Source organism: Empidonax traillii, unplaced genomic scaffold, assembly GCF_003031625.1.
Source record: "Empidonax traillii isolate 1590-97213 ecotype Southwest subspecies unplaced genomic scaffold, ASM303162v1 scaffold566:size1034704, whole genome shotgun sequence".
Taxonomy (NCBI): Eukaryota; Metazoa; Chordata; class Aves; order Passeriformes; family Tyrannidae; genus Empidonax; species Empidonax traillii.
This window is the reverse complement of record NW_020955759.1, coordinates 867,804-892,557: the sequence shown is the minus strand read 5'-3', so window position 1 is coordinate 892,557 and position 24,754 is coordinate 867,804. Positions and strand designations below refer to the sequence as shown.

At 36.5% G+C, this 24,754-nt stretch overlaps 1 protein-coding gene across 6 annotated transcripts in view; it reads left to right on the top strand.

Moving 5' to 3' along the window:
• Positions 1-24,754, top strand: part of OXR1 (oxidation resistance 1) — a 142,694-nt gene that overhangs the window by 72,777 nt on the left and 45,163 nt on the right. For 4 of the 6 annotated variants that reach the window (XM_027897900.1, XM_027897899.1, XM_027897901.1 and 1 more), the window contains 5 exons: positions 7,011-7,093; positions 13,035-13,142; positions 14,262-14,381; positions 19,533-19,685; positions 24,180-24,364. In XM_027897900.1, the coding sequence (XP_027753701.1) occupies positions 7,011-7,093; positions 13,035-13,142; positions 14,262-14,381; positions 19,533-19,685; positions 24,180-24,364 (649 nt within the window). The remainder of the gene's footprint in view (positions 1-7,010; positions 7,094-13,034; positions 13,143-14,261; positions 14,382-19,532; positions 19,686-24,179; positions 24,365-24,754) is intronic. The other 2 variants (XM_027897903.1, XM_027897904.1) reach the window with 1 other exon arrangement.

Below are 24,754 nucleotides of genomic sequence, written 5' to 3'. Positions count from 1 at the left end.
AGCCCCTGACTGCCTTGGTGGCCCTTCACTGAAATAGTTTTTGTTTATCTGTGCCTTTCTTATATTGAATGGGGCTGGGGGAGAGCAGGATAGTGACACTAGAACCAGTATTCCAAAAGCAATTTGAGTGCCAAGTTAAGGATAATAGTTGCTTCTCTCTGGTGCTCTGTCTGCTGGCTACAGTTACCACAGCTGAGGATGCTGTTGTCCCTCCTTTTTTCCAGGACATGCTGCTGGCTCCTGTCCAGCTTCTGCCTGCCAAGACCCTTGGGTTTTTAGCAACAGATCTCCTCCTTAGCTGGACTGTTTCAGCCTGCACAACACAAAAGGCTCTTCTTCCTCATGCAGGAGACTGTTGTCTCGTTTAATTCCATGAGGTTCCTGTCAGCTTGCTCTTCCAACCTTTCCAGGTCCCTCTAAATGTCAACCCTGCCATCATGTATGTCGATTGGTCTCCTCAGTTCATTGTTACTTTCAAACCTAATGCAATAAACTTGTACAGTAAGGTGTTTACTGAAACATTGGGTATATCTTTACATACAGCAGATTCCTTTGCATGATAGCAGAGCAGTTGTGGTGCACAGGTCAGGAGGATAAGCTGACTGACTTTGCACTTTCAGAAAAAGTAGGTATCATTGGTTTAAGTGTGATAAGGCAAAGTGTAAATTCTTAAAGATGTCTAGGGATGACTTGATATTGCTGCTTGATGGTCAAACTGCTCATGTGGTATTGTGTAGACTTGAAGATGCACAACTAAGTGGGCTTAAATATCTGAAAGAGATGGACAATTATCGCTGGAGAAGTTGACTTAGTGTATCAGTAGAACAGCCAATATTTTTGCAAGTTTTCATTAATAGATAGATTTGGTCTGCGGAGAGTTTGTATAGTATGTGGACGTAGTGGTTGGGTAGTCTCTCATGTATTTCATATGGAACAGGAAAGGAAGCTTACTGTTGATTAACACATACTGTGGCATAACCTGAAAATGTGATAAAACATTTCTGTTTACTTTAAATGTGAAATGTTATTTCAGAAGAATGCCCATGTGATGCACATACCAGGAATGTCATATGTGAAGCTGCTTTGTCTCTTAGCCATTTGGAGAAGTGGCCTGTCTTAAGTTTGCTTCTATTAATTGTCTCCATCCTGAAATCATGCATTAAATTATTTCTGCCTATGTGTGATGCAGCTGACTGAATAGAAGAAAAGAGTCATGTGTTAGGGGGATCATAAAATGAACTTGGATCTATGCTGCATCTGTGTTGCAGGAATAAGCTATTTTGATGTTTGAAGTGCTGATGCAATGGTAGCAAGGTCTTGGATGCATTTAGCTTGGGAGTTTGATTGAGAAAAATGTGAACAAAAACATCATGTGGAGAGCAGTGATAAGGATCAAGAATTTTGAGAGCATGACTTCCTTGGAAAGACTGAATCACAGAATAAGTAGCAGTTGCTTAACAAGAGGAGACTGAAAGAGACATTGTTTATGGCACTGCCTTGGTCTGAAAACCTACCATTTTGGCTACAAAGCAGTAGGCTACACGCATCTTGTAGGTTACTATTAGGTCTTCTTTGTTTCTGGTTCCTAAGACACTGGAGGATAACTGTAAATAATATTCCTGTAATTAGCATAAGCATATCTAACTGCAGAACAGGGAGAAGGGTTAATGAGACAGTTGCTGACTGTGAGGTAGTCCCTGCTTTTAGGAGCGTCAGGTCACCAGGTCTTATGGAATATAAAGATTTCCTCCTTTAATCTCTTTTTGTTTCTTTATGAATAGATTATAATGATCTAATTGTTATTGAGCAGAACTAATCTAATAATGATATAATATCTGTACTTCCCCTATTTTATCAATTAGCAAGTTGTTCTATGTACTGCTAAATAACAATGTATTTGAGAATATTTCAAAGGCTATTTTTCTTTCTTATGATTCATTACCTCATATATGCTGCATGTTTTTTAAGATCCTGTGAAAAACTTTGTCCTAGAGAAGAATTTTACAAAGTTGGTGCCTCTTCCTTTGTTTTAAACACCTGTAAACCTGACATATAAATGTGCCATTCTTGTTAGGAGGTGTGTATATGTGTTTAAAAAATCTTTTTCTTATCTACTTGACCATAATAGGCTAATTTATTAGTTTTTAACAGTTAACAGTAATCACTGACTTCCTTTCTTTTTCTCAAAGGATACTTGTTTGGTTTATTAATTTATTCATCTAAAAAAGTGGCTGTTGTAATTTCTTTTACATTGAAATGATTAGAATATCAGCAGCTGAGAAACATTGCAAGTTGAGGTTTAAGCATATCTTGCAGAGAAATAGTAGGGTAAAGGAAAATGAGTACATTTTGCTCTATGCAAAACTTGAAGAACTCCTAAGCAGTTCTTAGCATGTATCCTAGTTCTCTTTACCAGCTCCTAGTACCAGAAGTCCAAAGGATGTACTAGAAGCATCAGCAAACAACAAATCAAAGGCCAACAATTCAACTCAGACAACACACTAAGAAATGAGAAATGTCACTCTTGTCATAACAATTTGAGCTAACAGTGCCACAAGAATGTTTTCACTTGACCAAAATTCAGTGGCATAGGGCCACATAGAGGCAGTTAGTAGAACCCCTCTTATATGTGTTAAATTTTAACTGCGATTGTCTTCACTTTTCAGTTGAAAAATACCACTGGCTATTACATATTGTAAGGACAAAGCTGCCTCATTGAAAACTGAATGTTCTTAAATCGTAATGCTCATAACCCTCCTTTTCCTATTTTACAGAAATATGTTGGAATGATAAGTCCTTCTGTCTGTGTATGTTGATGATCATATGTAATCATTCTTTTGCTACAGTCTTAATCCTGAGTTTCTGTGCTGTGCATTCAGACTAAATATTGGTCTGGTGTCCTTTTGAACACTGCCTTCTGCGTCTTTCTGGCTCTAGTCTCCGAAATCCTAGGCAGTTGAAATATTTTCTTGTCATTTGTGGATCTGACATTCATCTTATCACTTCAGTATTTCAAGCTGTTGTGGAGGCTCAGTCCTGCTAAAAGGTAGTTAAGAATTAAAGTATCAACCCTGATGTGCGAAAGGGTGGATCTTGTCTCTTTCTAAAACAGCACAGTTAAGAGGTCTGATAACCTGGCACCACAGATCCTCTTGCTAAACAAGTTATTCTTGACTCTTGAATTTGTGCATAATGTGGTCAGTGGCAGCAGGTTTTTCTTCTGTCTGTGGTCTGAGAACATCAGCCTTCAGTAGTCTCACTGACTTGGTACTGGCAGGTGAAGTAAGGATTGAGTGTAACCTAACAACATGATCACCTGTGTAACAGTTATCAGGAAAATAGATGATATGAAAGCATGAAACTGATTCTTGATGGTGCTAAGGACTTTCAGACTGCTGCATTCTGTGCTGGTAGTTGTTTCTATTTTCATGTGCTTTCTAGAATACTAGCGGCTGAAAGGCTGAAAGATGGGTTTACTTTTCCCTCAAAAATAAATAGCCTGCTCTTTCAGTGAGAGAGAGGCTTTGTAGTGTGTCATCAGGGAGGCTGAGTTCATGTCTCTACTGCTCTGACCTATTTTCACAGTTGAAATACCTCCTAGTTTTATTTCCAAAAAGTTAGGTGAAATCAGTGTGTTCTTTATGAACAGGCAGCTCAAGCACTTGGGCTGTGGGCAGAGGTGTGGATTTTGGTAGCTGGGCCAGCTGGGTAGTCAGCACACACATAGCTTGGCATTCCCTGCCTCCATCTCTGCTTGACTCCAGAGATTTAAATCATGGTAGGTTATGAAACACTTGAAACCTGTATCCATCTAGCGAGGGGAAGATAATACTGTCATGGAGGGAAGGAATGAAAGTGGGCACTGATGGGAAGGGTAGGATTTACTGTCTTAGGTATATGAGGGGATGATATTAACCTAACTGCACATTATAAGCTCCAGGAAATTTTGTGGTAGGAGTTCTCCTGGCATCTGCTTTGCTACAAAGTGCCCTCAACAGGGACCTTCCTTCCTCACCTGTACCCTCTGGTTGCTCTTACTTTTCTGAAGTTATCAGATTGCTCTGAAGTCTCTGAAGATGGTAAAGGGCCTAGAGGGGAAGCCACACAAGGAGTGGCTGAAGTCAGTTGGTCTGTTCAGTTGGAGGAGACTGAGGAGAGACCTCATAGTGCTCTGCAGCTTCCTCATGAGTAGAAGTGAAGGAACAGGCAGATCTCTCCCCTGACCAGTGACAGGACCCGAGGGAATAGCCTGAAGCTGTGTCAAGGGATGTTTGGGTTGGATATTAGGAAAACGTTCCTCCAGAGGGTGGGGGACTGGAGCAGGCTCTCCAGGGACATGGTCACAGCACCAAGCCTGCTACAGTTCTGGAAGCATTTGGACAATGCTCTTGGACTTAGTGGGATTCTTGAGGTTGTCCTATGTAGGGCCAGGAGTTGGACTCAATGATCCTTGTGGGTCCCTTCCAGCTTGGGATATTTTATGATGAGTCTGTGATTCTAAAGTAGCACGTGCTTCCTTTGTGGAATAATTTTCCATTTTTATTTCTGGTATAAGGAACAGAAGTGATTATTTCTATAAGACTTTATTCTACTGTTAGTTACTGGAGAGGCAGAAAGTGGTTTATTTCAACTTCTTGGATAGCACCTCTCTGCAAGCTCTTTGGACTAGTTAGAAGAAAAAGGAAACTTAAATTTCGGTTGAGGGGGGGAAAAAAAACAAGCTGTGCTGGGCTGTATACAAATGAAGTGTGTGCATATATATTTGTAATATGGGGCTTCTTTATTTCTGTCTAATGGGGTGGGAGGGGAAGAGGGCAAGAAGATAGTTAGTTATTCTGCAGTAGGGACTCTACTTGTATAGATTAAGGCATGTATGGGTCCTGGATGAGATCAGTCTATTTTCAGTTGCATCCTTGGACTTTTGCTTAGGAATATTTGATCCAGATTGCTCTTGAAAGAAAGTGATTAGGCCACTGGCAAACTGTTGATTAGTGCTGAAAAATTTGTAACAGCTACAGTCAAGCAGCTGTTACAGTTTTTCAGAAGCTTGGTGAGGAGGCACCTGTTGTGTTGCAAGGTCAGGTAAAAATTTTCGTAACAAACTGTTTGACCTAGACGGGAGAATGTTGGCTGCTGCTGGGTCTACGCACAAAATTCTAGTGTTTTTTATTCATTACAGAGTTGGTTTGTTCACCTAAAGATATTAGCTGTACCTTTAAAAACTATGAATATAACCAGAAATTAACTTTGTCAGCTAAGCTTTAAAAAGCTGCCATTAGTAAACAAAGGAAGAAATACCTTTTAATGTATTGAAGGAAGATAGCAGCGTGCAGAATTAGTGTATAATTTTTTAGAATTACTAGAAACTTCTTAGAAATGGGCTTAAAATCTTGAATCTCACTTGTAGCTACAAAGACTTGCCATAATGAATACCATCTATAAATCAGTTTCAGGTATGGAAGCATTCTACCTCAGGCTTTCTTCAATATATAAGAAGAGGTTGAATTAGATTAAAGTGTAATTCCTTATTTTATTTATATATATTTAAAAATAAAAAGAATACCACCAGAGAATATGTTTGATCTCTAGAAATCACTTTTGTTGTGCTCTGCAACTTGTCCTATATAGCAAATGTAAGATATTTCTGAGGTGGGTTTCTTCTTGTGGTTTGTTTTTTTTTTTTTTTTTTTTTTAATATTTTATTTTGTTTCATTTTTTTTTGGTAGTGCAGAACTTTCTATGTGATTTATGCTGATTCCACCTTCTTCCCCCCATATCTTGATAGTTTCAGCAATCCATGTAGAAATTTGGAAGTGGGTAGATGAAATTTGTGCAAATAGCTGGTCTAGTCTCTTTGCCAGTGTTGCAGTCAGAATACTAATTAAAATCAATAATGCACAAAAGATGCTGTCAGTTTTTAGTAGGTTTCCTTATTACATTGGATGAGTCTTAAGTAGATGTTTTCAATTCTCAATGTAGTCATGCTAAAATATTTTTAAAAAGACATTTTAAAGTTTTTTCTTCTATTCAATTTGGCTTGAAATATTTGAGTAAACTATGGTAACAAATTTGAATGTATCAAAATGGGAGTATAACTAATCCTATTGTAGCATTCACATAAGTATTTTGGGCTCCTTAACAGCAGATAGTTAATTGATGAAGATGGAGGCTGTGTGACTGTGACTTGACTTCTTACAAGATTCATCTAAAAAAAAGACCATGTGTGTATATAAATGCATATGTTAAAAACCTGACTTTTCTAGAGATGTAAATGCTTTCTGTTGAATCATGTACCATGAATTCATGTACTGTGAATTGGTACATTGTGATGATCATAAATATCAAGACAGTTGTATAAAGAAGTAGAGTATACTGTAGGTACAAATGTTATCAGTTTGGCCTGTGAAATAGAGGTCATCAAATACAGTGCCCCAATAAAAAGAATAATTCTTAATTTGTTTTATTTATTTAGAATCTTTAGTGTTTATGTACAGGCTGCATGTTTGCTACAGAGAGGATGATTATGAAGTTTAACACTAATACTCTTTGTTTTATAAAAAAGGTGTAAATACTCTGTACTTATCAAACAGCAACAAAAAATCTCCAGTGATCAGATCGAACACACAGGAACTCTAGATCACCTCCCCTCCAGATCAGAGCAGACTGGGTATGATATAGAATCAGTTAACCACAGTAATACCAGAGATGTTGCTTGCCTGATGGGGTCAATCTCCTATTTAGTTTTTCTTCATAAATTGCTTCCTAGCTAGCAGCAAGTACTTCTGCAGTTAATTGATTTCCAGTTATCAGTTGTTTGTATTGGTTGAATTCCTAAAGCACTGCAGAGGAATGAAGTCCCTGTTTTAGCAGCTGGTGTCTGTTAGAATCAGCAGGAGCAAGCTGTGTAACTGGTGAATTAGATGTCTGCCCACGGGGCTGTATCAGCAGCCTGTGACAGTACTGAGAGAGGAAAATGAATTTAACACGCACGTTGCCTCAATTTTTTTCAGACGCTGGCCAGAAGAAGACCCCAGACAAGAAAGATGGGCGACGAATGTCTTTTCAAAAGCCTAGAGGGACTCTTGAATACTCTGTAAGTCACTGATTTATTGTTAGAATGTTATTTCAAAGCAAGTGCAGACTAAAAAGTTTCCTTACAAAATATAAGCAAAACTGTAATATGCATTACCTTTAATCTTGGAATTCTGTGTATCTGATAGTTTAGTTTGACAGAAATTATATCAGGGAATTAGCTGGTAGTACTTGAGGAGTAATGCTATTTTTTCCCTTTAAATGCCTTTTTTTTTTCATTAAAAATCCCAAGCAAATCAATCTGTTGACTGGTTCACTTTTAGGTAACTAGTTGGAAACAATAAATAACAATAGTTACATAATCATGTGCAAGTTCTCTGCTTTCAGCATTATTATAAGCTGTTGCTGTCAGGAGAAATATAACAGAATTAAGTTTGGAAGGGAAGCTGTATCTTGATACTGACCTTCTGGTGGTCTCCTAATGATTTCCCTAGATCTATACCTTCTACTGTATAACTCTGTTTCTGCATCAGTATCTGAAAATGGAGCCATGTTCTGTTCTTGAAATGACCCTCAAACTGTGCTGCAGTCAGCTTTTCATGTTTGTGGTTACTAAGGGAAACAGAAGTGAGAAATATCTGTCTTGTGTTATATACGGGAAATATAATTAAGCCTGTAAATAATGCTTATTGAACTGATGTTAAAATAGGGAAAGTCTGTCACAGTTATCTTTGAATGCTTTTGAAGCTGGACATGATAAATAAAAATGAGAACTTCTTAATAAATGGTCTTTACTTGACCTCTTGATGTTCTCTTATTCCAGAAGTAAGAGACGGGGGAGGTGGAAGAACTTAACTCTAAATGTTATGTTAAGCCAAGCTGTGATATGCTTAACTACTGGAAAGGCTGTGATAGTCATTTGAAGAGACAGTATGTGTGTATCAGGAGCAAGAAGCATTTCATTAGTGTGGCTTATATTAGAATTTGACTATAATTCTAAAGTTAGTTAGTTATTCTGATTATAATAAAGACTTGCTTGAAGTTGAAATTCAAAACAGAAATTCCTGCTGCTTGGGTTCTAGCAGCTGAAGAATGTTAATATAAAGGTGACTGTTTCTATTACATTAACACCATTATGTCTGAAATAACAGGAAAAAAGGATCAGTCGTAGGTCTATGTTACTGGCATTCATACTCAGTAAAAAAAAAATCCCTTAACTTCGCTCTTGCCACTATGTGCATGCTTTTACTTTGGTATGTAAGATTCCAGGCAAAGTTAAAGCAACAAGCTTTCCTTTTTTTAACCTGGTGTGTTTGTGTCAAGTTGTCATGTACTTCTGCAGGTTTCTGTGCTCCAGTAGGTGGGGTTTTAGAGACAAAAATAGCTTTCTTAATACATACTGAAGTATGCATCACTTCCTTGTGAGTCAAAAAGATGATTCACAAGAATCAAAGCTTTTCGTCATTAAACTTAGTCCAGCTTCTAAAGGAGCTTGTTGCATATATGAAACATGGTGCATTTCAGCTTCACAAATGCTCTATTCTGATGGGTTTTGCTGTACATTTTACTCATGAAGCTTCTGAAGTACTTCAGTAGCATCAAGTTTTTGGAGTTTTTGGTTGAATGTTGGGTACGTGTTTTAGTAAAATACACAGATCTAACCTATAGGAACTGAACTTATGTTCAGTATGAGAGATCTGGTAACTAGTGTGTAATTTTCTATATTTGTTACTTATGACTTTATCCTGTGTGAACAATGCACTTATTTGTCTGATTTCTGCTTTAGTCCTACTGCCTCTGACAGTGGCAACACACATGTATTTATCTACCTGCATGTGTTGCTTCTTTGAGAAGTAGTAGAAGGATGAAGGCAGAAACCAGATTCCCCCTCACCTCCCAGCATTGTCAAAAAGTTAGTGAGGTTTTTTTGCCTTTTTAAAAATAATCATTTAATGTATTAGTTTTTCCAGTGGCTACATCATTTTAGGAGGGAAGGTCTTGTACTCCTGAAGTTTGGAGTGAGATGGTATTTTGCTGGTGCAAACTATGGGTTTTTAATGTGAAGTGGATTTCACACCAGAATTTTTTAAAAAAGAAATTAGTTAATATGTGGACAAATAAACAATAAAATATAATTTTGCTTTAAGGTAAAACCAAAAAGCAGTTAATGTTTAAGATTTTCATCTAAAATTCCCAAAATGTAAAAACTTGAAACCACTGTTCTGTATGTAACACCAGAGAGAATGTATCAACAGATACAGTTCTAATTGAAAATGGATATGGTAGTAATTGAAGGAAGTAAGTCCTAAACTGCCTCTAAAAAATACAGAAAACTGGTTTATTTTTGCTGATATTGCTTAAAGAGTGAACAGATATTCTTTTTAAAGTTCATATAGTTTCTCCTTTCCTAAATGTCAGTTGACAGATTAGATGCAAATTGATGTTCTCTGTTATTTTAGAATTCACAGTTGGTGCTTTCAGCACACAGCTGATGGATGTGAACAGGCTCAGAGGACCAACAGAGTAAATAGTGTGGGTGAATTATTGTTACTAGCTAGAACTTTCTTGAGTCCTTTTTTGGGTTCTGGAAGTAGCAGCTTTAGATTGCTTAATTGACATAACTTCATTACCTTAACATTGCATTGGGGAAACCTTTTGTGTTACATGTATAAACACAACCACTGCTTACCTACAGGTGTTAGAAGAGCCAGCTACAGGTAAATGGACCATAAGCAGACAGTGCTGGCTACGGATCACCAGTGATTGTGGCATGCTAGTAGTTTTATGACTTCAAGGAAAGACTTATCACTGAGCTTCCTTTTGAGAAGAAAAAAATAATTGTGGTTCTGTTTTCCTGATGTTGTATACTATATACATTAGTCCTATTAACAGTTGATATAGTCATAATCTGGTATTTTTAAAGGCTTGGGTACAACACCAAAGTGGTGGTGTCTGCTCCCCTGTGTCTTCACCCATCTTTCTAGTGTTCCCATCTGTTTAATTTTGCTAGTTCATTTTAATACTCTTAAACTATTTTGGTTTTTTTTGGTTATTGGACATCTAGTCTTGAAATAAGAAAGTAGTAATTCTTTCTACACTCTGATTCATATATATTTGATGCATAATTTTTAATGGAAGAATAAGTGAGTTCAAAACATTGAGATGCAATGACAGTAAAGTTCATTAAAATATCAGTAGAGAATTAGGTTTTAAATAACTTTGCTAGCTGTTAATTTGAGGGAAATGAAGGCAGTTTGAACCATAGTTAATGGTGACTGAAGCTCTAATGGTACGCACATGGCAAACATGGGTATGTAAGCAGTGCTCTGTAAATGGAAAAGGGGTAATGAGATGCACCTCTGCTCAAATAGGGACGCAATGATTTGAAGAGAGTGTTTGATTTGGGATTTTATTGGAAAAGGAAAATAAAAAGTAAGGATTTTAAGTGGCTCTTTCTGTGTCTAGTAAAATCCATAAAAAATTGATTTTGATGAACTTAGAATTTTAAACTTATTTATATTTACATGTAAGTGACAGCTTAAGGGAGAAGTAACGGGAAAATAAGATCTTATGTGTTTTACCTCTATGTAAGAGTTGGTGACCAGAAGTTTTTGCTATTGAGGAAAACTACTTATGTTTTAAGGAACCTTTTCAACAAAAGTTATTGTACAAAGCAGAGTATGTGAATTTATGCACTGCTGAATGAGCAATCCTTGTTTTCTTTTAACACTTTCATTAATTAGTGCCTTTCAGTCTTTATACAGAAGCAAGCAAAGCCAGTGGATGATATGCATTGAACCGCTTCAAGGCACCAGCTGGCCTCTTCGGGTCCATTTTTGACTGTTTACATGTCTAGTGGATCTTTTTTCTTCAGCAGTGTACTTGCATTGGAACAAATCTTACCCTTCTGTTAATCATAAAACAGTGCAGTCATTGTTCATCATTCCCTTCTCTTATCAAAGAAGATGCAGCATTGTGTTTTAATATCCAAATATATATATATATAAGATTCTTAATATTCAGAATAGCATTTAAATAGCTACCTCATAATGTATAGAAACTTTGCTTTCTGAGAGAGAAGGAATGACTTTTTGCCGTCTCTTTCAGTATTGAATTGATGGGGAAAAAATGGTTGGAAAAGCTGGGGGCTGGCTGTGGTATGTGGTGGCACTGTTCAGATTCTGTTTATTAAAATAGTAGACAGCCTAAGAATTGGTAAGTAGGCCTTTGAATCTTGGGAGATACTTCAGGAAGTCTCTACTACATGAATAATGTCTTTATTTTAAGAAGGTATCAGTACTGGTCTTTAAAGTCCCATGCAAAGTGGAAATTTGCTTGTATAAATTTCACAGCCTTATAAATAAGAAAGGGAAGCTTATACTTGCCATTGTGTTTATTTTGAGTAAGATAAACCTGTAGTTACCAAGCTATCTCACCAGATGTTTTTATTTGTGAAGGCAGAAAAGAATGAATGCGCTCTTAAACAGCTTAAGCTTCATGGGTTTTAATTGAATGCATTTAATTTGTTTTATATCATAAGATAGAAACAACTGAGATTTTAGACTGTCATTAAGTGATACATAAGCAATACCTAGAAGCTGATTGTCCTTCAACATTTATGTGAGAGCAAACTTAGGCAAAACTTTTGAATCTCACTTTACAGTGTGTTTTAGCAAACCTTTTGTATTATGTAGAGCTTCTGATGGAAAGACTACTATTCCTTGATTTGGTGGTTAGTTTTGTTATTGTCTATGGAGCACATAGTACTTATCTGTTCTGGTTACAGTCTTGTTTTGATTTCTGCTTTAGTAGCAGTTCAGCATGGCATACAAGAATATTCTTGTTTTTTGAGTATCTGCAACCATACAGTACTGAATGACTAGGACGTACTAATACAGTCTTTCATACTGGAAATATTAGTAGAGAGACATGTTTCTTGCTTTGTTTAGCTTATTGGCTTCCTATATAATGAATTCTCATAATAGCTTTTTTTAAGATAAGTTTCTAATTCTAATTGCCTTTTCTTTGGCAATACTTACCTCTTTTCTTTAGTGAATCTAGGTTGACAAGTGCACCTTCACAAAATGTTATGGAAGGCAATTTTCAATCTTTATTTATATTTAGCAACACAAATATAGCTTAGATTATATAGTTTCATCTTGTCTTAACTGATAAGATTTGGTTTTTCCTAGTACAGTGTTTATGAAGCCTTGTGCTGTTATGCAGTAAACTACTTAGTTGTATCCTCCCTTGTCATATCTCCATTGTTCTTAAAGCTATGAATTCTTTATTCTGGAATACTCTCTGAATAGTTTTTTTCCTTTTGCTTTCTTCTGGTGTTTCATATTGAATGCATTTTGGGAGATGGAGGTGAAAACATGAGCTTGAAAAAATCCTTTCCTTACTTGGGAATCACCTACTCAAAATGTTCATGTTCTGCTGTCATATGGGTTGACTTGTTTTGCTTCAGCATTTTTTGCGTTTTCTCAGTAATGGATTTTACTTGACAATCAGTGACAATCAGTGTCTAACAAGTTTATTTCAATAGTAAGAGATTGTGTTCATGTTTATAGAGATTGCTTCAGCTTTCCTGTAGATGAAGAATGGAAAAGAGGTGAAGAGGGAGAGTGAATGGTTCTATGAACCAAGACAATTGTGTATTGGGCCAGTGGTACCCAGCAGTAGATTTATAGACCAGAAGTTCTGGTGCAGTAGCTGAACCTACAGCTCAAATGACTGATAATTCTGGCCACGTGGAAACATAGTGGAAAGCCACATGTCTTTATGTGGCTTGGGTTGTCATAGACTAATATTTAGGGGATAGGTATGTTTTTTGGGATGGCTTTGTTGGTTTGGGTTTTTTTGGGTGGTGGGCAGTCATAAGATATTGAACACTTACAAGGTCATCAAAATCTTTAAGTCTACGCATAAAATTTGGGAACCATTATTTGAACTAACTGCTTACAGGTTTGTTTGTTTGTTTGTTTCCCCAATTGATACAGGTGGAATCAAGAGATACTTTAAACAGTATTGCCTTGAAATTTGATACAACACCCAATGAACTGGTTCAATTAAATAAGCTTTTCTCCAGAGCAGTCGTTCCTGGACAGGTACTATTACATTATATGTTACTTTTCCAACAAAGACTTCTTTCCCTATATTTCATATCTCTACTGGAGAAAGTGTTAAATGACTTCTTTTACTGGTTTTCCTGTTGACTTGGCAAAAGTTTTTCTTTTTTCTCTAATTTGTGAATTCCTTTTACCTATTAAATAACTGTCTAAAAAGGGAACATGTAATGAAGCTACCTGTCTCACTTAAATAAGATCAGAGGACTTTTAAAACTAGATATACTTTATGGTATAATAAAACTTGTGTACAAACTAAATGGTTGCTTTGTAAATATGGCAGTCTATTCACCAGCTGTAGCTCAGGAGACGTATTCAGGGTACAGCTTGCAAAGAGTGTTCCATGACTGCATGTTACGACCTGCAATTCTGTTTTAATAAATTGAATGTTTCTGTTCCACTCTGAAAACTTGCTGTCTTTACCAGCAGTATATGAATTATCAATCACTTATTATTGGTCACTATTGCTCTTTTTTCCCGTTTCTGCCTTTTCATTTCTCCTTGAAATCTGGACCTGGAAATGTGATAGGTCAGCTATGGAATTAACCATTTGCCATTTGGTATTAGCCCTCTTTTTGAAAAAAATCCTGTGTTATTTCTGGTTGCTGCAGAACTTTGTCTAGATAGCTTGAATGCCTCCTGTGGCTGAAATAAAGTATTAAAAGTGTGAATAACTTCAGCTGATTTTTTTAGCATCCAATGCTCAGACCTATATATTATGAACTTGTTTCCCAGTCTGTTTCTTGTTGCTTGAATAGCAGAGTAATAGAGAAATAATTGGACAGGTCTTCCTTGAACAGTTATCGGGTGTTTCTGGCATGCTGTATACTTTTAATGCTTTCTGTATGAACTCTTTCCTCAGTTATTATGACTGAAAATCAAAATTATATCAGGATAGAATTAAAAAACTTGAAAATCTAAAATGAAGTAGTACTTTGTGCGGTATTGTTTATTCCATCAGCTGTTAAAAGTAATGGGAGCAGGAATAGTTTTGTGTAGCTTATTTTGAGAAAGCATAGCAAATATTCCTGAACTTGTGGGAGATCTAAAGTAAATTTGAAAGCATATCTAACTTCTAACTACATTATATCTTCTTTATAGATTTTGTATGTTCCTGACCCAGACTACATTTCTAGTGTGGACAGCTCCCCCTCTCTAAGTCCTATAAGTCCCCTATCACCTACATCTTCCGAAGCAGAGCTTGACAAGGCTACAGTAAATGTAGGTATACCTGTTATACTTGAAATCAATTTTCCCTTACAAGATAAATGTTACAGATGCTATGCTTTCTTCTTAAATTATCCTTTGGTTTTTGGGGAGAAAGTATTTGACAACACTTGGAATTAAAAATAAAGTAGTACCTTTTTAAAAGTAAATGAAAGCTTTTTATCTTTTAAAGGACAGTTTTCTGTGTGAAAACTGATTTGAAGGCAAGTTGTTTGTAGCCAAATACTGTCCTTGCACACTGAAATCTTAATCAGTTTCTGTTGCATTTCTGTATTTGTTACATCTCAAGACTTATTAAAGGCTTGTCTCTAATCTTATTGATAGTTTTTGTAGAAACAATGTATTGACCAGAACACTCAGGTTCCCCCTGCTTGCTGTAGAGATGTGGGAGAGTTTTCTATTTTCATTTAGCAAAATGAAACAAAAACAAAATCCATTATTTCAGTGAAGGGCAAATACAAAATTGATTATAACTGATTTCTGCATAGTTGTTCTACCTCTATAGACTTTCAAAATACTAAAGTTGTTTAGTTATCAGAGCTGCCCTGTAATTCAACTCAAAAGTAGACTTTTGGGTAGGAGCTAGCTTTTAGAAGCATATCTTTTCAGTAACACTGGTTTGCTGTCAACAGAATTCCAAGGGGAGCACTCCAGCCAAGAAGATGCAATATTGGAGCCTGAGCTTCTCTATAATTCATGCAATTATAACCTTAATCAAATGTTTCTTAATACATCACTGCTATTACTTTCCAAGATATCTTTTTCTCTCAAATAACAAATTTTCTTGATAGCACATTTTGATGGCGCTCAGTCCAGCTGTCAAATGTATACTGGAGGGTTCTGTGTGCTCAGAGTTTAAGAATGTTTAAGACTTAAAGTATTTATTTCTGTGCTTGTGCCACTTGGTTGGTCCAGACAAGTTTAAATATAAATGTTTTATTTTGTTGCGGAATAGGTTCTCAAGCTGCATTACAAAGGCTGTGATGAGCCTTCTGTTGAAAATTACTGTTGTACTTTTGCTCTGACCTAGTATGCCTGTTCTCATACCTGCTGCCATTAGTGCTGAATAATTTTTTTGTTTATGGCAAACTGGAGGTATTGTAGCACAGTAAGTAGACTAGTGTGCAAGAATACACTTTTCGGTCATATTTCTTATGTCTATATCTGTCTCAAAATGACTGTAAATCCTAGAATACACCTGCTTATATAGCATATGTTGTGAGAAGTTACTAGAGAGAAAATTTAGTTTTACTATTAGAAATCAGAGCTTGTTCTTTAGTCACCAGATGCCATGTCAAAAAAACCTCTTATTCTTGCTTTTGTCAATTATTTTATATATGCTTGTTTGCAAGTAGTAGATAAGGAGACTTAATAGCATAACTATACCTGTAATTTATTTGAAACTTTTTTTATTGACTATATGCACATAGTAGAGATAAAAGTTAAAAGTGTAGAAAAAACAAAGTAGATAAAAAAAATACTTACAGTTAAAAATCTTTTCTGTTTTTTTTTATTGTCCAATGTTAGCAACAATTTGAGTGTTAAGTTTCATTTAACTGAACTTAATTATTGCAGAACTGGTTTGTGCATCTTGTTATGTGTTGTGGATCATTGCAAGCAGTTCTTAAATGCTTCAGGGAAAGTCAAACGAGCAATGTGATAATATAATAGTGTTTGTTCTGTTTCTGAGGCTTTTCAAATTGCATGTAAGGAAGGAGGGAATATTTATCAAAAGAAATCAACAGAAATCACTTGCACTCCTCAGTGTGGATTCTGTGTGTGTTTGGTTTTGTTTCTCAAACAGTGTCTCCAGCAACACAAAAGGCACTCAGCTTCTATGTGAGCAATTAAGGCCGAAAGGTTTTATTCTTCATCCTAGCACCTGTCTTTCATGTTTTTCTTTTCTCTTTGCTGATATCTATCACTATGAATGAGAGAAATACTAACATACATTCTCTAGGGCTCTCTTGATGTCAGTCTTTTTTGACTCTCCTCCAGTTTTGACTCCAGATTTGGAGTTTGAATTTAAGCACGTTTTGAGGTAAAGAGAATATATTCCTCTGCCTGTATAATGTAAATGAGTCTTCTCTCTGTGCTCTGGTTATTGAAATCATTGAGTTCTTGGTAGATATTTAATAAGATGATTAACAAATATCTGAACCTCTGAGTCAAAAATACATGACAATATACACTGTTCTATTTCTGTTTTAATAAACATTGGAGTAGCTTAATTAAGTGGCTAAATACAAACCAGCCTGTGGGTGATATCACCTGCATAACCGTGTTAAAGTTGGGGTCTTCAGGGGTTTTGTGTTGTTTTGTTTTTTTTAACGTTCCTACACTTAGACTAACATTTCAGTGTGTATTTCACTAACTTTGTCCCTGTGTACGTAAGAACTAGCTTAGGCTTTTAAACTGATGGGCTTTTGAAGGATCTCTTCATTCAACAGTCTGTTGCAGGTATTTGAGAAGCTCCAATATGCTTTGCTACTTGTAAAGCTTAAAATGCCCTTCAAAATAATACATAGTAACAAGGGCATCATCACTAAATTGGAAAGTCTACCACCAGTATTATTTCTTCTTCTGTGTCATGTGGCAATAAGATGAGAAATAGCTGACTTAGTCACAGTGAGACTCAGTGAGCTTGGAGATCAGCTGAGGACTCTCACAACCACTTGCTAAGTTGTGTGTCACGAAGGTGGCCATATAGGTTTTAGTAGAAAAGCAGAGGTAGAAGGAGAACTTATCTCCAGGAGGTTTGTTTCTTAATTATACCTTTCTTAGCTTTTTCAGCAAAATTCCATTCAGTGTTCTACAGGGTGTTTTGGTTTTTTGTTTGTCTTCTTAACAGAAGTTGAGAGATGTAGGCAAAGGCTGAAGAAGGTAGTGCTAGAGAATGAACTGAACACAATTGTGCATAGTGTTCCTGGATATGATTAAAAGCATTTAGCTGCAGTCTGTTCTAGTTAGTAGAACTGTGCAGGAAAGCAGAAAACCAAAGGGAACATAGAAGTCCACATTTTTTAAAAACAGTAATATTAATGACTAAAAGTAGTAATTGTGTATAAAATGGAAGCCTTTAAGTGTGGGGGGAGCTCCATAACAGGGTTACTGTGCCTATAAAATAGGCTTTGGTCCAGTCTGTCTCCTATATGTGTATCTTTTTATTTGAGACAACTTTTTTCAGTGTCTGTCCTGTCTGTGGTAGAGTTTCATGTTCACTACTTAGTTGCATGTACGGGTATGCAGCAGGAGAGAACTCTTACCTTCCTAGGGAGGCCATGAAAGAAATCCTCTGAAAGTTGCATCTTGACATGTGAATGACAAAGATGGTTGGAAGCAGAGTGAATGTACTAAGGCTTATATCATGCCTGACAAAAGTGATTGCTTTCTGTGATGAGATGACAGGCTCAGCAGCTGAGGGAAGAGCAGTGCATGTTTCTTACCCTGACTGTGGCCAGACCTATGACACTCTCCTGGAGCAGCCTCATTAAAATACTGGGGAAATGTGAACTGAATAAGTGGAATAAAAGATGGGCTGGAAAAATTGCCAGGATCTGTGTTCAAACTTATTCAACATATGTGTGAGATTGTTTATTTTTTATAGAACCATAGGATGGCTTGGGTTGGAAGGGACCTTGAAGATCATCTAGCTCCAGCTCCCCTGCCGTAGGCAGGGATGCCTTCTGTTAGATTAAGTTATGCGGAGCCCCATCCAGCCTGGTGTTGAATACTTTTCTGTGGTGAATCCTTGAGGGTCCCTATTGGGGTGATACAGTTCAGTCTGTCCATCACTGACCTGACTGGTGGGACAGGACAGATTGCAGTGTCAGCAAGCTTGGGGTGGTAGGGGGCAAAAATTAGGGAAGCGGTCAATACAGTGGAGGGAAGAACAAGGACTGCTCATCAGGGACATCAAGATTCTGGAGAGATGAAGTAACAGAAACCTCATGAAGTTCAACAAAGCTAAGACCTGCCTAGGACAGGAAAGAGCCCCATGTAACAGTACAGGGTGAGGGCTTGCTACCTACATAGCAGCTTTGCAGAGAAACTGAGGACCAAGGAGACATTGAGACTAGTGTCCTGATGGAGATGTTGGACAAGGTCTACTTGTGATGATGAAGTCTTATCACATGCCGAGGGCAGGTGAAAGAAGGATATCAACAGATTGAGGCAAGGGGGACTTGTGAATCTGCATTTGCAGTGTTGTGTTCGCTTCTGGCACTTTCAGTGTAAGACAAAGATTGACATGCTGGAGCTACTCCATTGGAGGGCCATTAAGATGATCAGTTAATGGAAACATATGAGGCACAAGGACTGGCTGAGATCTGGGATTTTATGGGTTTTTCTTTGTTTGTTTGTTTGTGTTTTTTGTGTTTTTTTTTTTTTTTGGGGGGGGGGTTGCTGGAGAAGAAAATACTGATGGAAAATTGTATTTCTCTGTTGTACTACCTAGTAGACAAGTCAGAGTGAGAAGAGTGAAGGTCTTCAGGAGCTGATAAATGATGGCCTGCAGCAACTGCAAGTTGCTGCACAAGAGGTCCTGGTTAAATAACAGGAGAATATTTTTCACAATGAGCGTGGCTAAACACTGGAGCAAACTTCTTGGAAAGGCTGTGGAATCACCAGCCCTGTAGACTTAAACTCAAGTGGAAGGGCCATGAGCAGCATGATCTAATGTAGGTTTAGACCTGCTTTGGCAACAGGGTTAGACTAGCTGACCTTCCAACTTAAAGTAGTGTATAATATCATGAAAGGACATTTAATAGGACTTCCGTTGAAGGTGGGAAAGAATCCTGTATGCTAACTTCGGTTCAAATTTTGCATGTGACAGAATGTTGTATCATCTCCTTATGTGTTTTGATCATTAATTGGTTGTTTATTCCTAGATTGATTCTGATTATCTTTGCCCAGGTATATTTTTTTTTATCAGAGGCTGGTGGAGCTGTGCTTCATTAGTTGTAGTCCTTTGGATCAAAGCATTCCTTTAAGCTGGAGTGGATTTGGAACCCTATTTTTACATTTGTTTTCACGTCAAAGAAAAAGAACAAAAATTACACAACAGAAAATATCTAAAAGTTGATACTTAAAAAGACAAGTTGCTAAGTTCTGTTTTGTTGTTTTTTTTTTTTTTTTTATATTTAGGATCCAGATGGAGTCCAACAGAAAGAGTCAGCTGCTTCACCAGCACATGCATGTGTTCGTCCTACAAGAGTGGTATCATCCACCTCGGAAGAGGAGGAAGCGTTTACAGAGAAATTTCTAAAAATTAATTGCAAGTACATCACTAATGGCAAGGTACTGAAACCTTCAGGTATTAATGTATGGGATATAAAAATAAAACACATTTAAGTCATAAACCATACAGTAAAATTTAGTCACAGATGGATAGATGGATCAGCTTATGTGTGCATACATGTCTATATAAATATATTTCTTTCTACTCCCTGTTTTCTTGGGATTCCCCAGATCACTTGTTTCAAGACATGATGCAAGCAGTTGATATGTGACAAACTTCCCTGATGCTGTACTGTTACATAATTCTTTCTTGTTGAGGGCTTGAGGTCTGTTTTGTTCCTTATGTTAGTATCTCTAGTAATGAATTTTCTTTACTTAGAGTGGAGAAAGAAATACGTAGTTGTGTAGCTTTGCTTCTGTTTGTAATTTTAAAGCAGAATAGGGTAAGCAGAATAAACCTCTGATTCTGTAAACAAAAATTCTGTATTGTTCTCCACTGGATATAGTATGGTAAAAATCTTGATTTATATTTATATATTTTTTTCCTTTGAAGGAGTAGTTACAATTCTCTCAGTGTAATTACACAAGTGTCTCCAAATTAGTGACACTTAATTAACCTCCATTCAGCTCATAAGTGCATGAGTTTTGCACAGACTTTTAGGGACTGGGAATATCAAAAGACTTTACCTCAGAATATTTTAGAAAAAAATCAATCTTTGCTCTCCTACCCCACAGAAAAGTTACTATTAGACACTACTTATGAAAATTTATGCACTACTTTTTCCTTTACCTGAAAGTTTGGATATGTATATAGAAATACTGCTGATTCTCTGTTGCTCAGCAATAGATAAACAGATTAATAAGAATCTCCTAAAACTACTTTTTGGGGTTTTTTGGCTGATGAAAAGGATTGCAGATCTATGCGTGTCTAGGCTTGAAGCCTTTTGACGATACATGTCTGTTGACGAAAGCTCTTGTGTTTAGAAGTTGATGAGGCAAGTACTGGAACAGCTTTCTTTGTTACTTTGTTCTTCTTTGCAGTTAGTTTTCTTCACTCCTGTGTTCTTTCTGTAGATGATGTTTTTTTAGGTTGATTGGAGGCTCATCTTGACTCATCAGTTTTAAGTGCTGCGATGGAGTGGAATTGAGGCCTGTGAGCCTTTGTTAGAAATTGGCTGTGTTGGAAAAATGTAATCTAGGGTTAAAATTTACATATATTATTTACATGCTGTATTTTCTCATTAGAATATTACAAGGAATGTTAACAGCATTTGTCTTTGACTTGTGTATTTTTGGCCTATTTTCTATGAACTTTAGGTAGAATTCTGTTTCTAAGTGTTGTATAATCCATTGCAGTATCGTTGGGTACTTGGGAGAGAAATGAGTGTGAACTTGCTCAGATTTGAGTGCCAGGTTCTGTAAGTTTAGCATGTAATTTAGCATTTTGTGTTATGTGTGGTAGGAATGTCCTCTGGAGTGTTGTCTTACCCTGTCCTTGGTAAGTTTTCTGATGATGCAAGATGATAAATTTAAGTTTTCTAGAGAGCTTAAAAGATTCATTTTCTGCCTCCCACTCTGGAATTGATTTTGAAACTCCTAGTTAACTGTTTATAGGGCTTTGGTTGTGAGTCTGTCATCACTGTGACTCCTGCTCATAAACTTAAATCTAGTGAAAGCCTATTTTTCACTGTATCTAATTATGCAAAGGGGCTTTCATTAAGGTAAGACTGTCATTTCTCACTCTTATTCTTTATGCGTTTGCAGTTGGTTTTAGTTACACCTGTGACTTCCTGGACAAGCAGAGAAGAATTCTTTGACATAGAGTGGCTGGAACTTGGAAGTGTTTGCTCTATTCATTACACTTGCTCCCTATTAACTGTTAGAAGCAGAATGTTGAGCACACGTAGAGACAGGGTCATGTGAATATCCACATTCTGTTCAGACAATAAATCAGTGTAACCAGTGAGCTGCAGTCACACCTGAACTCGCTGTTTACTGCATATGTAAGTGTGCACTCTTACAGCTGCCCTGTTTGCTTCATCTGTAGAAAAGTGTGCTACTCTAGGTTTTTTTCATTCTTTACACTGTTCCTTGGAGGCAGAAAAAAGTATTTTAAACAGTCTGAAACTAGTAGAGGACGTGTGCATTCTTTATCCTTTATTTTTGCTAGTTTACTTCAATTATTTTGAAAAGGCGTAGGTAAAGGAAAATTACTTATACTAAGGCTTGAAAAAAACCCAAACCACCAACCTGGAAATTAGAGCACAGAAAGCATAAGTGCATTGTTCATTAAGTGAAAAGGAGGGGACTGATGACATTCAAAACTTCTACAAGAAAGAAAGAATAAAATAAAATAGTTATCTTTATGATAAAAGCATCATAAATTACAGTTTTTATTCAACCATGCATGTTCAAGAATGTAATGGATTTATGTAGAGAACTTTTCTTTGAAAAACTTCTCTCTGAAAAGTTCTTGTCAGGATTCCTCTCAAACCTTCTTAAAAGTGTATTTAACTGAACTGCCTAATCTTCATATATGGGGGCACATCAGTGTGATAGTTTGGCTCTAATCTTCCCTTTATAATGATTTTTCAGATTTCTGTCTTTGAGTATTGTATAGGATTTAGAACTGTTTTCTTTCCCACATGTAACATGTGGGTAGTGAAAGAATAGAATATTTTGGTTGGAAGTGACCTACAACGATCATCTAATCCAGGTGCCATCAAGGCTGAGACCTTGTCTTTTCTGGATCAGATCTATAGGATATTAATAAAATTTCACTTTCATGTATGGCCATTAAATAAAGAACTCAGATATAAAAATGCTGCTGCTTTTTTTTTTTTTTTTGATTATGAACTGAATTTACAGAAGTAATATTTATTTAAAGAGAAGCAGTTGTCCTGAGAAGAACTGACTTTACAGTCATGTTAAATTTGTTTTCTAGACTACAGTGAATATAACAAGATGTTGACTTCTCTTGACAGTCCTCCTCTTGGGAGATCCTTTTTGCACTTTGAAAGTCTATTTCCATAATACGGTGCTGGGAAGGAAATTCCAGTGACATTTTTTTTCAGTTTCTTAAACACCTTGGAATTGGGTAAATACGTTCTGCCTACGTCAAAGTCTTTAGCATATGTGTTGGACTCTAAAAGACACATGTAAAACCTAACTAGGCACTGAATTACTAAAAGGAATCACATCTAGATGCTGGAGCTGCTTTTGAGACTCCTTTCCTTTCTCCATACTAAGAATACCGTTGCTCATTGTTGTAGACTTTAAAACTATTTTTGGTTGGGATTTTTCATAATTTGCAATTTTCTATTTAATGTATGGCATCTTCATTTTTTTTCCTGTGAAGGTTGTCAGCTGTCACCTGGGAACAAATTTCTGGAGTTGGGAGGGATTATAGCTGTATTTCATGCTGCCTAATATTTCATCTTGAAACAAAACTGAAAACAAACAATCCCCCCCAATGCACAATGTTTGTAATCACTGTGAATGTTTTGTCAGTAAGCTGAATATTTATTAATTTCCTGATAAGTTTCACCACTACATGAAGTGACTCTTTTCCAATTCTTGCATGAAAGTTTTGAATGTCTGTCCAGATTTGTAGTCTTTAGGATTCAAGATCTGTAACTGAAGAATCCGTGTCATTCTACTTAAAGCTTGATTTTCTCCAATTCATAGTTTTAGCTTAAACTCTGTCGTTTTAACAGTTAAATGAATTTCTGTAGCAGGCAAATGATGTTGGTGTTTGCACATGTTTCAAACACTTTTGTTTAAAAAAAAAAAAGCTCAACATATTGTAAATTACCTTTGTTTTTACACCTGGATTGTATAAGAATGCTACAGGTCATAATATGAATAGCAGTGCTAAAATTTTTCATACTCAAAGTCTGTTTCGTGTCCTGCAGCAATATCATTGTGATTAAATCTATCCAAAGTTACATCTTTAGAAATCTTTAGTATTTTTTATTCTAGTTTCATTCTGTAAACATATTTGTCCAATCAATTAACAGGTCCTTTAAGTTAGATGACTTGTATTGGCTACTGTGTTATTTTTTGTGCAAAGAAAATGAAGATAAATGACAGTTTTTGAAGGTCTCTTTTTTTTGTTGTTGTTTTTGTTCTCCATTTAAATAGCAGAAAGTGAGAAGAGTTGAGAGTCAGGTCTTAGATGACAGTTGAAAATGCATGCAAACCTACCAGTTAAGCCCTGTGGGGGGGGAAGGATATCTGGGAAGGATGTCTCCTTACCCTCAGAGGAACTGTTTAGTGTATTCATTAGGGTGCAAAGGTTTCTTATTTTAGTGAAACCAGTTATTGACTAGTTGCAAGGAACAGAACTTTTCTTTGGGGAAAATAGGAGGCATTAATTTGCTTCCTCAGAAAAAGTTACGTTTCTACATGACTGCAAATCGTAAGAAACTGTATCGGGTTACCTAAATATAAAGATGCTTAAAAAAACCACATACCTTCTTCCTACCAAAAAAATGGAGAAGAAGCTGAAATATGAAGAAGAAAAATTACCACTTCTTTTCCCTCTCATTTTAGGGTACGGTCAATGGTGTGCTGCTAGTGACGCCAAATAATATAATGTTTGATCCTCATAAAATGGATCCTCTGGTCCAAGAGAACGGCTGTGAAGAGTATGGCATCATGTGTCCAATGGAAGAAGTGATGTCAGCTGCTCTGTATAAGGAAATTGTGGACAGCAAAATTAAGGAATCATTAAGCATGTAAGATAGAATAGTATTTGTAAAGCTTTGAATAAATCTGAACTGTAGCCATACAAAACTAGCAAATGAGCGTTTTCCCCCTTTTCCTGGTTAAGAAAGGACATCAAAGGTTAGCTTGGAAAGACCCTATAAAAAAGTGCAACTTGAAAAGTCTTAGGTGTGAATCTTCATTGTTTACCATTTTTCACTTACTTCTCCAACTCTTGTTCTGCTGATAAATGGTTGTAAGACTCATTTTCTAAGATCTATGTATGTTTTCATGGGACTAGGAATATATTTTTTCCCTTTTTGACTAGAGGAGGGGCTACATATTCACCTTTAGGTGTAGCCTTGTTTGGCGTAAACAGTGAATTTGCATCAGTGAGCTTTAATCACTAGTGTTTAGCCTGG